This window comes from Canis lupus, chromosome X (assembly GCF_003254725.2).
Source record: "Canis lupus dingo isolate Sandy chromosome X, ASM325472v2, whole genome shotgun sequence".
Lineage (NCBI taxonomy): Eukaryota > Metazoa > Chordata > Mammalia > Carnivora > Canidae > Canis > Canis lupus.
Genome location: NC_064281.1, coordinates 17846374 through 17858746, shown reverse-complemented (window position 1 = coordinate 17858746; position 12373 = coordinate 17846374). Strand labels below are relative to the sequence as shown.

General features: G+C 41.3%; 1 protein-coding gene across 5 annotated transcripts in view; it reads right to left on the bottom strand.

Moving 5' to 3' along the window:
• The window catches only part of PHEX (phosphate regulating endopeptidase X-linked), a 209739-nt gene that overhangs the window by 134741 nt on the left and 62625 nt on the right, over window positions 1–12373 (bottom strand). For all 5 annotated transcript variants that reach the window (XM_035711932.2, XM_049107511.1, XM_035711933.2 and 2 more), the window contains 2 exons: window positions 6464–6557; window positions 4021–4149 (listed from right to left, as the gene is read on the bottom strand). In XM_035711932.2, the coding sequence (XP_035567825.1) occupies window positions 4021–4149; window positions 6464–6557 (223 nt within the window). The remainder of the gene's footprint in view (window positions 1–4020; window positions 4150–6463; window positions 6558–12373) is intronic.

Here is a 12373-nt window from a genome sequence, read left to right as displayed (position 1 = left end):
GTATACTTAGATTTAAGGTATTCCAAGGCAAACTTCAGCAAATACATGGTTATGTGTTACATATTGCAGGGGCCAAGGGCGAGCCGCCCCAAGATGGACCACTTTGGCAAGATTATTTTGAGTCAGAAGCAAACAAAACCTAGGGGATTCAGGAAAAGTTCCTTACCTCCCCCTTTAGCTGCCTAAATTTACATTGGAAAGGAGAGCCTGTACTCAAGGAAGACAGCTATTAACAGAGATTCCTCTGTACCTAAGTAGTCTACGTGCATAGCAAGGCCACCTTCCTTTTCCAAACATCTCCTCTCACCTTCCTACAAATGCTCTCCCTTTCCTTTGTGTTCTCAGACCACTATCCGTCTCCTTAGCCTCATGGTGCTAGTCTCTAAAATCTCATGTCTGGGACACCTGGGTGGTTCAGTGGTTGGGCACCTGCCTCTGGTTCAGGTCGTGATCCCAGGATCTGGGATCGAGTCCCCCATCAGGCTCCCTGCAAGGAGCCTGCTTCTCCCTCTGCCTGTGTCTCTGCCTCTCTCTGTGTCTCTCATAAATAAATAAATAAATCTTTAAAAAAATAAAATAAAATTTCATGTCTGTATGGATTCTCCATTCACATAAAAACTAAGCTTGGTTTTGTCCTGTTCATCTGTCTCACGTCAATTTGATTCTTAGTCCACCTAAAAGGACCTTGAGGGTCACCTGGGTGGCGGTTGGTTAATCATCAGATTCTTGATTTTGGCTCAGGTCATGATCTCAGGGTCATGAAATCAAGCCCTGCAACCGCTCCCTGCTGAGCAGGGAGTCTGCTTGAAATTCTCTCCTCCCTCTTCCCCTCCCTCCACTCACATGTGCGCATATGCACTCTCTCAAATAAATAAATAAAATCTTTTAAAAAAAAAAGAAGGATCTTGAAGGGCAGATGAAATTCTTCCATCCCAACAGTATTAACACATAATACCAAACAGTTCATACTATTTACCAGCACATAATACCAACTATTTCAACTATCATGATGTAACTGACTTTATGTGTTTGCCTTTAAAATCAGTGTTTGTTGACCACCTGCATCCAAGCTGCTCATATATTCGTATCTGAATGGCTATAATGGCTCATTATTAATGAAATATACCTAACATATACCTCTTTGACATACTGATTATTTGGGGCTGATTGTTTTTGAGAAGCTACAAACAAAGGAATCTCTCAAAACAGAGTCGAAATTACCCTTTTGTGAGAGAAATTAGCTATTTAGGAGGGAAATTTCCATTGTAAGAGTATCTTCCTCCCTGTATCAGGAAAAGGAGGATGAATCTCATCTCTAGAAACTTTGATCAATGGAGAAGAGCATGGACTTGAATCTGCAGAGTAACCTTACTTTTGTCTATGGTGTTTTTCCTGGTAACCTCCCAACACTGGCCTGCTCACCCCTGTGCCCACATCTTCTCATCTTATTTTTCCTTAGCTGGGGATGGTAATTAAGGTGGCGTGGGCCATTTCTGGGAGTTCCTCAGTTTTCCTGGGTCTCTCCCTTATATACAGGAGGTATCCACATTTATTAAACTTGTTTTTCTCTCATTAATCTGTGCTTTATCACAGTGGTATCTCAAGAACCTAAAAGAGGGGATGCCTGGGTGGCTCAGCAGTTGAGGGTCTGCCTTTGGTTCAGGGCATGATCCTGGGTCTAGGGATCGAGTCCCACATCAGGCTCCCTGTGAGGAGCCTGCTTCTCCCTCTGTCTCCACCTCTCTCTCTCTCTCTCTGTATCTCTCATGAATAAATAAATAAAATATTTTTTAAAAAAGAACCTAGAAGAGTAGAGGGAAATTATGTTTTCCTACCTACATTAGTTAATTGTGCCTAGATATTTTGCTTCATGACATTTGTAAACTATAACTCATTGCAAAGAAAATACACACCAAAAACTCCCCACCATAGCTAAATCACAAACTCTGATTCAAAATTCACCCTCTCCTCCAATGCAGTTGAAAAAAATGAAGAACAACACACTGGTGAAGGTTGAGGAGTCCTGAAATTCATGACCTCCAACTTCATCTAGACCATTACTGTCTCTGGACAACCATGCTTCCTCAGTTTACTTACTCTCCCACTGCCCTGGACAACTATTTCACACCTTCTCCTCTCTCTTCCAACCTTAAACCCCAACCTCTGTCCTCAAGTCAAGACTCATACACTACTGCCTCCCTGACATCTCCAACTAGAAGTCTGATAACCTCTCAAATTCAACATGGCCACAACTAACTTCCTGATCTCTCCCAAATCCAAATCTGGTTTCCCACAGCATTCCTCTTCTCAGTTAACAGCAACTCCATGCTTCCACTGAAATCAGACTCAAAGCTCTTATTCTCAGATCCCTCACTAAATCTGTCAGCAAATTATGTTGGTTCTACTTCAGAATGTATTCAGAATACAACCCCTTTTCACAACTTCCAGGGCTACCACCTGGTCCAAGCCACCATCATCTGTCATCTGGTTCCTCCAATTGTCTTTTTTTTTTTTAAAGTAGGCTCCATGCCCAGCGTGGAGTCCAATGTGGGGCTTAAACTCACAACCCTGAGATCAAGACCTGAGCTAAGATCAGGAGTCAGACACTTAACCAACTTAGCCACCCAGGCCCCCCTTTCTTTCAACAGTCTTCTAATTAGTCTCCCTGCTTCTGTCCTTGACTCCCTATAGTCTCTTCTCAGCATAGCAGCAGGGTGATCCTTTTAATATAAGTCAAGTCACATCAGGCTTCTGCTCAAAAACCTGCATTAGCTCTCCACTGCTCTCAGGATAAAAGTCCACAATGGCCCATAAAACCTTACAGAACGCCACCGTTCCTATTACTGCTCTCACTGCAGCACCTTCTTCTTACCCCCACTCACTCTGCTCCAGCCACATGGACCTCCCTGCTATTGCTTAAGCACACCAGGCCCCTCCCAGCCATAGAACCTCGCTATTCCTTTGGCCTGGAACACTCTTTCCACAGATAACTGCCATATCTAATTCTCTCACATCCTTCAAATCTTTGCCAAATATCATCCTCACAGTGAAGCTTTCCTTGACCACCCTATTTAATCCTACAACCTGCCCCACACACCTTCACCTTACAGCACTCCCAATTCCTCTCTATTCTGTTCTCCTTTTTCTTTTTTCCAGGGTCCTTACAACATGCTTGCCTGTCCCCCATCCCAAAAGAATATCAACTCAGTGAGGTCGGGGATCTTTGCTCTGTTCTCAGCTGTGTCCCTAGTGCCTGGCATATAACAGGTGTTCAACAATGCTTGTTGAATAAATGAATGAAACTAAATCTCATGTTTTATTAGCAGATACATCTGGTTGGGCCATTATTGCCATTACAGCAACTACAAATCATAATAGATCATAGGTATAGGAAATCTTATTACACTGCTCATTCCATTTTTGTATATGCTCAGGAATTTCCAAAATAAAAGGATTTTTTAGGTTAACAAAAAAAATAAACACGGAGCATTGTCTCTGAAATACATGTCACACTTCTGAAGTTTCCAGAAAACAGCATAAGTAGGAAAAAACCCTGCATTTTATTTCTATTTCTAAACCATTTAATAGTTGTTAAATATATTACAAATCACTTCATCTCTTGGTCTCTAGTTTCCTCATCTCTAAAACAAAGAGGTCTGACTAGAAAACCTCTACCCTTTGTAATGACAACAGTCTAATATCTAATCATAAAATTATCAAGACCCTCTTTGTTCCTAAGCGTTGACTTCACACATTTAACTTCTACAGGAGAAATTCAGACTCTATGTGACATGATTTCATGCTTTTCTCTTTTCTAACTTGTCTTAATTTAAATGACTATATTCTAGGTTTGAGTTTGTAGTTAATATTGTACTGCAGGAATTCCTCTCTGAAGCCAAATTATTATCTATCTAGATTGATGGTTTCAAGAGCTAGAAGGCTGCTATTGGCCGGCTGGCCGTGCCCACGCCAGACCTGGCAGCCCATCATGGCTCTTACCAGCTGGGGAGCAGCACTTACCATCTCCTTCTTGTCTTCCTGGAAGTGTACATCCACAAACATTTTCCCCACGACATAAGGGAGGGCACTCTCGATAAAGTTTACACATTTGTCCCATTGAGGCAACAAAGTTGTGGTCCCCTGAATTACCTGTGGGAGATAATTGATCTAGATTGAGTTTCACTGGGATAAAACCTATGGCTAAAAAAAATTCACAAAACCTGAAGAAAACAGGCTAAAAAAACATTGCATACCCCAACCCATACATATGTGTCAGATGGTAGGGCCGACTGTGAAATCTGTCCTAATTCTGATTGTTCCTTGTTATCTTTAAAACTGAATGAAAATATTCTGATGGTGGAAAAGTATGTATTTATCCTTTCCTTTCAGTTTTCCCCATTAAATGAATGATTAGGACTATGGCATAGCGTTTCTACAGTTAGCCGGGAAATGAGTGGATGCTGTCCAAGTGTCTAGATAGTCTTTAAATATCTATTGGGAACTGAAGTTCCACTAGGAAAGGTCTAGTATCAATGGGTGATCAAAGTTCATGCCCAGAGAAGGTTTCTTTGCTCTGGGTAGTACACTTCCAAGTCCAGAAACAACATGGTGCACTGTGAACAACCCAAGAAGCCTATTTACATCATAATGTAGCAAAGGACACACAAATAACCAAGTACGAGATGCCTGGGTAGCTCAGCGATTGAGTGTCTGCCTTTGGCGCAGGGCGATCCTGGAATCCAGGATCAAGTCCCCACATCAGGCTCCTTGCATGGAGCCTGCTTCTCTCTCAGCCTGTGTCTCTGCCTCTCTCTCTCTCTCTCTCTCTCTGCGTCTCTCATGAATAAATAAAATCTTTAAAAAGAAAAACAAGTAACCACGTAAAAAACAGATGTAAATGTTTTCCCCATCTGTCCCAATTAAGCCATTACAAAAAAACACAAACAAGGAGGTTCCAAAGCAGGACTTGGAAGGCTCAAAGGTTTACTCTTGGTGATGAAAGTAAAGAAGTAAATAGCGTCTAAAATGCCCTTGGAGGATGGAAGTTGAGGGCTCAAAGTGCAAACTGGAGGCAAGCAGCAAAGAAGAGGGACCTGAGCATGGTGCGGTGGGTGGGGGGGGTTGCTGCTTGCACTGCGGCAGACCTGGACTGCTGGCACAGTGCAAATGGGCTCCACACTTAAATTCATCTGTGCTTCCTTCCCCTGCTTTCTGGCAACACGACCCCTTCTCAGACATAAGGAATCAATCTATTTTTTAAATCTCTAGAGAAAGAGATCCTACAACTGGCTTTGGCAATTCAATGTTATATTTAGCTCTTTACACTCAAGAAACATCTCCTCATACCTAACCTTCCAATTTTCACACACTACTTACACCATTCTCTCCTATTCTCTTCACAGTAGGGTTGAAAAGCAGCTGGGTACTATCTTTTATGTGATCCAGAGGAGTTTAAAAATATACACACACATATATAAGTATATATGTAACATATAACATATGTTATATGTATAAAATCTACTTGTTTTGTAGCTTAACCCTTTGATATGACCTCAATAAATATAGCTGTTTTATACTGTTCTCTGTAAAGCTCAATAATCTAATGATTTTGAGGGCCAAAATATATTCAAAATAACTGTTACCCACCAAAAATTCCTGTACTCACCTGTTTCTCTAATAACCAAAACATCTGTTAAATGAAAGTACCGTTATAAAACTTGTCATTCACTTCTAATTGAGAGAAAAATAAGTTGTAAATACATTTAAAATGAAAAAAAACCAAAATCATTAGGTCCTCTATTAATGGGAGAATTATTCAGACAAAAGCTTGTGAAACAAAGCCAAATAACACCTGTGTAAGTGAGGGAGTGAACATCAAAGAACCAGGTGAGGGGGAGAGAAGCAAAGTATTTCAGGCAGTTGAGCCAGGTCCCCAGGGAGACTAAGTTTAGGCCTCTTCAGCCTAGCAGAATTAGGATAAATTCAAAGACTGAATGAAAGTTGAGATAAAGTTAAAGACCAAATTCTATCCCTAAATTAAAGATGAAACTTTACCATCTAATACATATATCATGCATATTTTGAATATTCTGAATCCTGAAAATGAAAAATAGTTACAAATATATCACTAAGATACATTAAAACTGTAATGACAGTGACCCAGTTAAAAACATTGGGGAAAATGGGAATAAGTTGATAAGAGGGAGCAAATGCAACAGGATAGTCCCAAATATTGCCCCAAATATCTTTATATGCCCTCATCAAAGTACAGTTTGAGTGTAATTTACAGTACATAAGGTTTAACCTAATAAAAAGAAATAAATCAAAAAAATTAGAGCATGGGCTGCAAAACTCCCTCTGTCCCATCCATAAAGATGATTTTTATTGGATTAGTTAATATACAGACTGTTTCGGCATGTAAAGATATCCAGTGATGTAACATTGCAATCTTCTTCAATCTTACCCGTGAGAATTCGAGCCACCTATACTGAAAGCGCCTGCTAAGGTTTGGAATTCTGGAATAAACCATCCTCCACACCAAATAGTTGGCAATGGTCCTGTTAGCAGAGAAATGCACATTTATTACAATTAGGTTGATATCCGATACTCTGCAGAACACCTTGGGGAAAAGTGTTGGCAAAGCTCCATGGAGGGACCCCCTGCTCATACAAAACTGCAGAACTTGCACTTGAGAAATGACATAAGATGATACGATGTCAAATAGCTCAACCAAAATTGGCTTTTCACCACTTAATACAGATAGATGAAATGAGGATTCCAGCCTGAGGCCTCAGTGTGAACGTTTTGCTTCCCCTCTCAGGGCATGGAATCCACTGTTGCCTAGCTCTTTATGTCTAGAAACTGTCTATACCCTGGAATTATCAGGCGATTTCATAAAATGCAGATGAATTCTTACTTTTGGAAACAAACAGCAATATATTGGCCAATATCAATTATGTAGATTTGCACCTTGGTTCCGTACTTATATGAGCTTGAGCTTCTCATTTAAACTTGCTGATTTGATCTTTTCTTGTCAGACAACAAGAATGATCCCTACCTTATAGGGTGGTTACTCTGAAGTTAAAATAAATAACAAAACCCTTGATAAAGGGTAAATTCCAGATTTTTTAAATTGTCATTAACTTCCAAACGTGTGAATAACCCCATACACTCATGTAGTGCCCATAACAGATATTGTTAAAAATCCATTACATTTTGTTAACTGTAACCTTTTTCCTTTTTTTATTTTTTTAGATTTTGATTTATTTATTCATGAGAGACAGAGAGAGATAAAGAGAGAGGCAGAGACACAGGCAGAGGGAGAAGTAGGCTCCATGCAGGGAGCCTGATGTGGGACTCAATCCTGGGATTCCAGGATCATGCCCTGAGCCGAAGGCAGGCACTTAACCACTGAGCCACCCAGGCATCCCTGCCTTTTTCTATAAGCAAAAGATGCCCTGACCTCAGAAGGAAGTGTGATCTAATTTCTAACTCAATAGTGATGATGAATTTTTAATGACCCACCCCCTCCCAGTTGCACCATTACCATGGTAACTAATAACACACATTCCTGCAATGACTCTTGGGTCATCCGGCCATGTAAGATCCATGTGACACGATGATGATATCTGGCCCATTAAGAACAACCAACTCTCTCATTTGCATGGTGCTCTAACCCAGGGGATGTGCATTCTCAGCAATTAAATACATTCCAGTACATACACCCAGCATTTATATAGTTATTTTAACTTATACGGAGAGTTAACAAAGTACTTACATATCAAGAATGCTTTTAACAAATATAGAAATAGGAGTTTCAAAAGATAAAATGAAATAAAGGTATTTTCCAAAGTTCAAACACTATTAGTTAATTCTTCAAAACACATTGTCCACAGAGGATGAGGTTACTACAACAATAACAGTGGATACAAATCCCCATTTCGTAGAGTGTTCTTGACTATTTCAAGACATTTTGAACATATTTTTGTCAGATCTGGTTAGACCACCATTGTTTTTTACCTTGTCAACTGGCTAACCAAGGTAGCATACCAGACTGGGAGAAGGCTCGCTTCTGCCATTTTTTCCTGATGTTCAGTTTGTTCTTACGTTATTAGTAATAGCTTCAATTTCGGTTTCTTGGAAGAATTTTTTAAGCCACTTGTCCATTTTGTGGGGGTTAAACCACTTAATTCATAAATCTACAGTTATATAGTAAATGGTTGGAGATTATTTTTTAAGTATATCAACTGAAAACAAAACAGTGAGAGTGACAGCACCCATCCCCTCATGTGTGTCATACAAATCAAATGAAGGGTCCATGACCATCTATATAGGATTCAACAAAGCCTCATTCCTTTTTTCACTGGAAAAAAATAAAGATCTATAAAAATTCTAAAATTTTCTTCTCAGACTCAGTGAATCATGTGGTGGTATGCACACCTCTCCTCAAGACCACCACTCTCATCAGCAAAGGCTAGCCCTCTTTTCAGGCTACTATAATAAATATGTGGTTGTAGGTCATTCCTTTGGATCTTCTGAGTTCATGGTCAGTGGATCTCCAATTTAGTAGGATCACTTGAGGAGTTTAAAAAGTCCAGATAAATGCCCAGGACACTCCAGAGCAATTAGATCAGAATCTCTAGGATGGGACCCAGCATAAATACTGGTTTTTTTTTTTCAATTTCCCCCAGCTAAGTCCAACATGCAAACAAGTTGGAGAACCAGTGTAATAAGCAATGGAGGGTAGACCACATAGAAGCGGGTCTAAGGGTGTGATCCTGGAGACCTGGGATCGAGTCCCACGTCAGGCTTCCTGCATGGAGCCTGCTTCTCCCTCTGTCTGTGTCTCTTCCTCTCTCTCTCTCTCTGTCTCTCATAAATAAATAAATAAAATATTTGAAAAAAAAAGAAGCGGGTTTAAAGGCTCTGTGCTTTTTCCCTAAGCTACACAGTGATAAATTAATGCCTCTAATTCAGCAAAGATTTCCCAGCCAGTCAAAAGTCCCCAAATGCTTCATGGAAATATGTGGGTATGAACAAAGAATAGTGTGTGAGGCCTTCGTGGGCAAGGCATTACTAAGACATAGCAAAACAAGACCTCTGAGAGCTGGAAGATGGAATGCGGGGAAGCTCGCACAGCAAGACAATGGCACTGATGAGCTGCTCCAGTGTGTTATAAATATACTGACAGAACGCTGGGGAGCACAGCTTTGGAGTGCTAATATTACCAAGCCAGAAACAGATCTGACCATAATGAGTGAATCACTGCCACTTAATGCTCAGATATATCAAAAAACAAAACAAAAATCATATTCAGCAATAGTCCTTGAAAATAACACATAATATCTTTTTTTTCAAAAAGCATTTTCAGCAGTATGGTAATTTCCCCAAATGGCAATAAATAAAGCAGAGGAAGGCAAAACATCTCAGGAGAGAACCCACCATTAAGAGAGCAACGTGAAATCATTTCCCAAAGCCTCTGACTGGGAAGCTTTCTTTTTTTTCTTTAAAGAAACCCTTGCTGCCCCTTGTCAATTAGTGACAGCTTACGTTTGCTTGCGATTCAAGAGATCATTAGGTACCTTTTTTTGATGGTCATGACAATGCCATGGGATGGTTATTATTATCCTCATTATCAGGTGAGGAAAACGAAGGTCAGAGTTCAAGGGACTTGCAAGTATGTGGCAAATCCAGAACATTTGGTCTTCAGATTCCAGAGCTTGCATATGCTCCTTTACATCAAACTACCTGAGGAAAGCCAAAAAGGTCTCCTCAAAGGTTCCCAAAGCTAAAGAGATCTTCCTAAATCTTAGAGACTACTCAATGGTACATCTAAGGCAGTGGTTCCCCAAGTGTGTCCCTGAACCAGCAGCTTCAGCAACACCTGAGAACTTGTTAGAAAATTCCTAGGCCTCACCCCAGATCTAATCAATCAGAACTATGAGATTGGACCCAGCAGTCAATTTTAACGAGCCCTTCAGGGAATGCTGATGCTTGTCAGGTTTGAGAACCACTGGTATAGGAAAACTCTATCTCCTTTCTACACACACAGCTAAACTAGGAATTCTAAATCCCAGATCAGGGCTTCTTAAACTTTAGTGTGTATGTGAATCCCCTGAGGATCTTACCAAATGGCAGATTAGGATTCAGTAGGTCTGGAGTGGAGCCTGATTTCTGCATTTCTAGCAAGCTCTCAAGCCAGGCCTATACTAGTCTCCATGGGTCATACTTTAAACATAAAAAAGACCCAGATCACCCTCAGCAGCACTGCATTCTGTAAGAGGTCCACGTAACAGCATATTTTTCAGGTAAGCCTCTAGGAGTGTATGTCTAACAAGAATCACCTCACTTTAATGTACACTGTGCTTGCTTTATATTAAAATAAAACTGAAGACAGAAAAGATCACAGAGGCTTGGTAAAATGTCCGAGGGTTTGCTTTAGGCCACGCCACTTTAAAAAAAAAGTACTGATGTAGATGATCTGCACAAGGCCAGGCCCTGGCAGGAAGAAGACCCCAAGCAAAATCTGCCTACCCTCACCCTTCCTCAGCCTCTCCCATCCTCCCATTTTGCTCCTCAGACCAAATCAGACGGTAGACTATCAGGCATCCGGAAATCAGGAGAAGGGGAAGAGCTGAGGAGAGGATGGAAAGGGAGCATCTAAAGCACCTCCCAACCAGGGACATGCTAGTAAATGTTTCACAACTGGCTTTCCAAGGGGGGAAAAAAACAAGCAAATGTGATTGTAGCATTAGCCCATTTCCATGGCGTGAATATTCCTATTTCAAACGGTTCACATGAGATCACTCAACAGGGAGTTAGGAAGGGACATGCATAACTTGAGGAGCAGGGCCTATCACTGCGTCTCACAGGCCAACTCCTCGGGGGCACAGGGGGCCTCCAGCTTGTGCCTCCAAATGGCCCTGCCTGGCCACCCTCTGTCTGCAACTGCAGGGGCTGATGCAGTCTCTGCAACCACCTCAGCTCTCATTGCTCTAGTTTTGTGCCCTGCACCGCCACCTGTCAGGGGGTCAGGGCCACTGCCCCCACAAGAAAAGCCAGCTATCACCAGGCAGGGGCCATGGCACAAGACGGGGAGCAGAGGTCAAGCAATGAGCAGCTGCTACCAACCAACCCAGGACGGTTCTGTAACCTTGGAAAGGTCAGAGGAACTATCTGCAAAACTAGCTGTGAAATGTCGGAAAGGGGTCTCTTTTCCATACAGGCACATGCATGCAAGAGACAGGTTGTAGAAATGAGGGTGACTCAGCTTAATCTCAGCTGCACCCCCTCTTCGAGGCATGTCCTGGGGCAGTCACTCTACCTCAGCTGCTTCATCTAGAAAGTGGGAACAACAGTGGTTTTCTTGTTTTAAAGACCATAGGTAACTGTTAGCCATAATGGTGATTAACATGAGCAGGTCTTCAAACCCAGTGAGCCCCCCCAAAAAAACTAGCTGAAAGATTCCCCTGGGGTGCTTGTTAAAATTCAGATTGCAGCGCCTCACCCCAGAACTACTGTTTCCGCCTCTATGGAGGAGGAGCCTTGGAATCAGTATTTTTATCAAGGGCCTGAGGTGGTGCTGCTGGCATTACTGGTCCATGGAGCACACTTTGTTACTTCCGTTTTTTTTTTTTAAGTTTTATTTAAATTCTAGTCAGTTGACATAGAGTGTAATATTGGCACAGAGCACACTCTACCCCCACACATACACTTACCTACCTCTAGAGTCAATTTTCACTTAGAAAATTTTTATAGAATCACTGCTTATCCCCAAATGGTAGAATTTTAAGTAAATTTATTATTTCTTCTCTTTTCTGTATGCTTTCCACAATGAACATGTATTGCTTTCATCATAAAATATCATTTTAAAAGGAAAAGCAGCTCTTTAAGTGTTACCATAGGTAGGGATGGATGCTAAATTTTATTTCTAGGACTATTGCAGGAGTCTTTTTTTTTTTTCTTTTAAACACAACTCTCGGCAAGATAGCCCTAAGTCCAAATACGAAAATGTGGTTTTTAATTATGGTCTGGCAACTAGCGTAGTAAACTGCCTCTGTAAAGCTACTTGACCTTTCTGTGCTTCATTTTCTGTAGGCAAATCTGAATGGCTTCATGAAGATGTAAAATTCTCTTTCATGGGCATTTTTAGGATCCTCTTGTTTGTAGTGCTTAAGTAGCAAAGCAACCAATTCTAATACATTCTTTAAAATAAGAAAAACCACAGGGTGCCTGGGTGGCTCAGTCCCTTGAGCATCTGCCTTCTGCTCAGGTCCTGATCCCTGGGCTCCAGGATTGAGCCTCTCCGCAGGGAGTCTGCTTCTCCCTCTGCCCCTCCCCCCATTACTGCTTTCTTTCTCCCTCACCTGCTCAC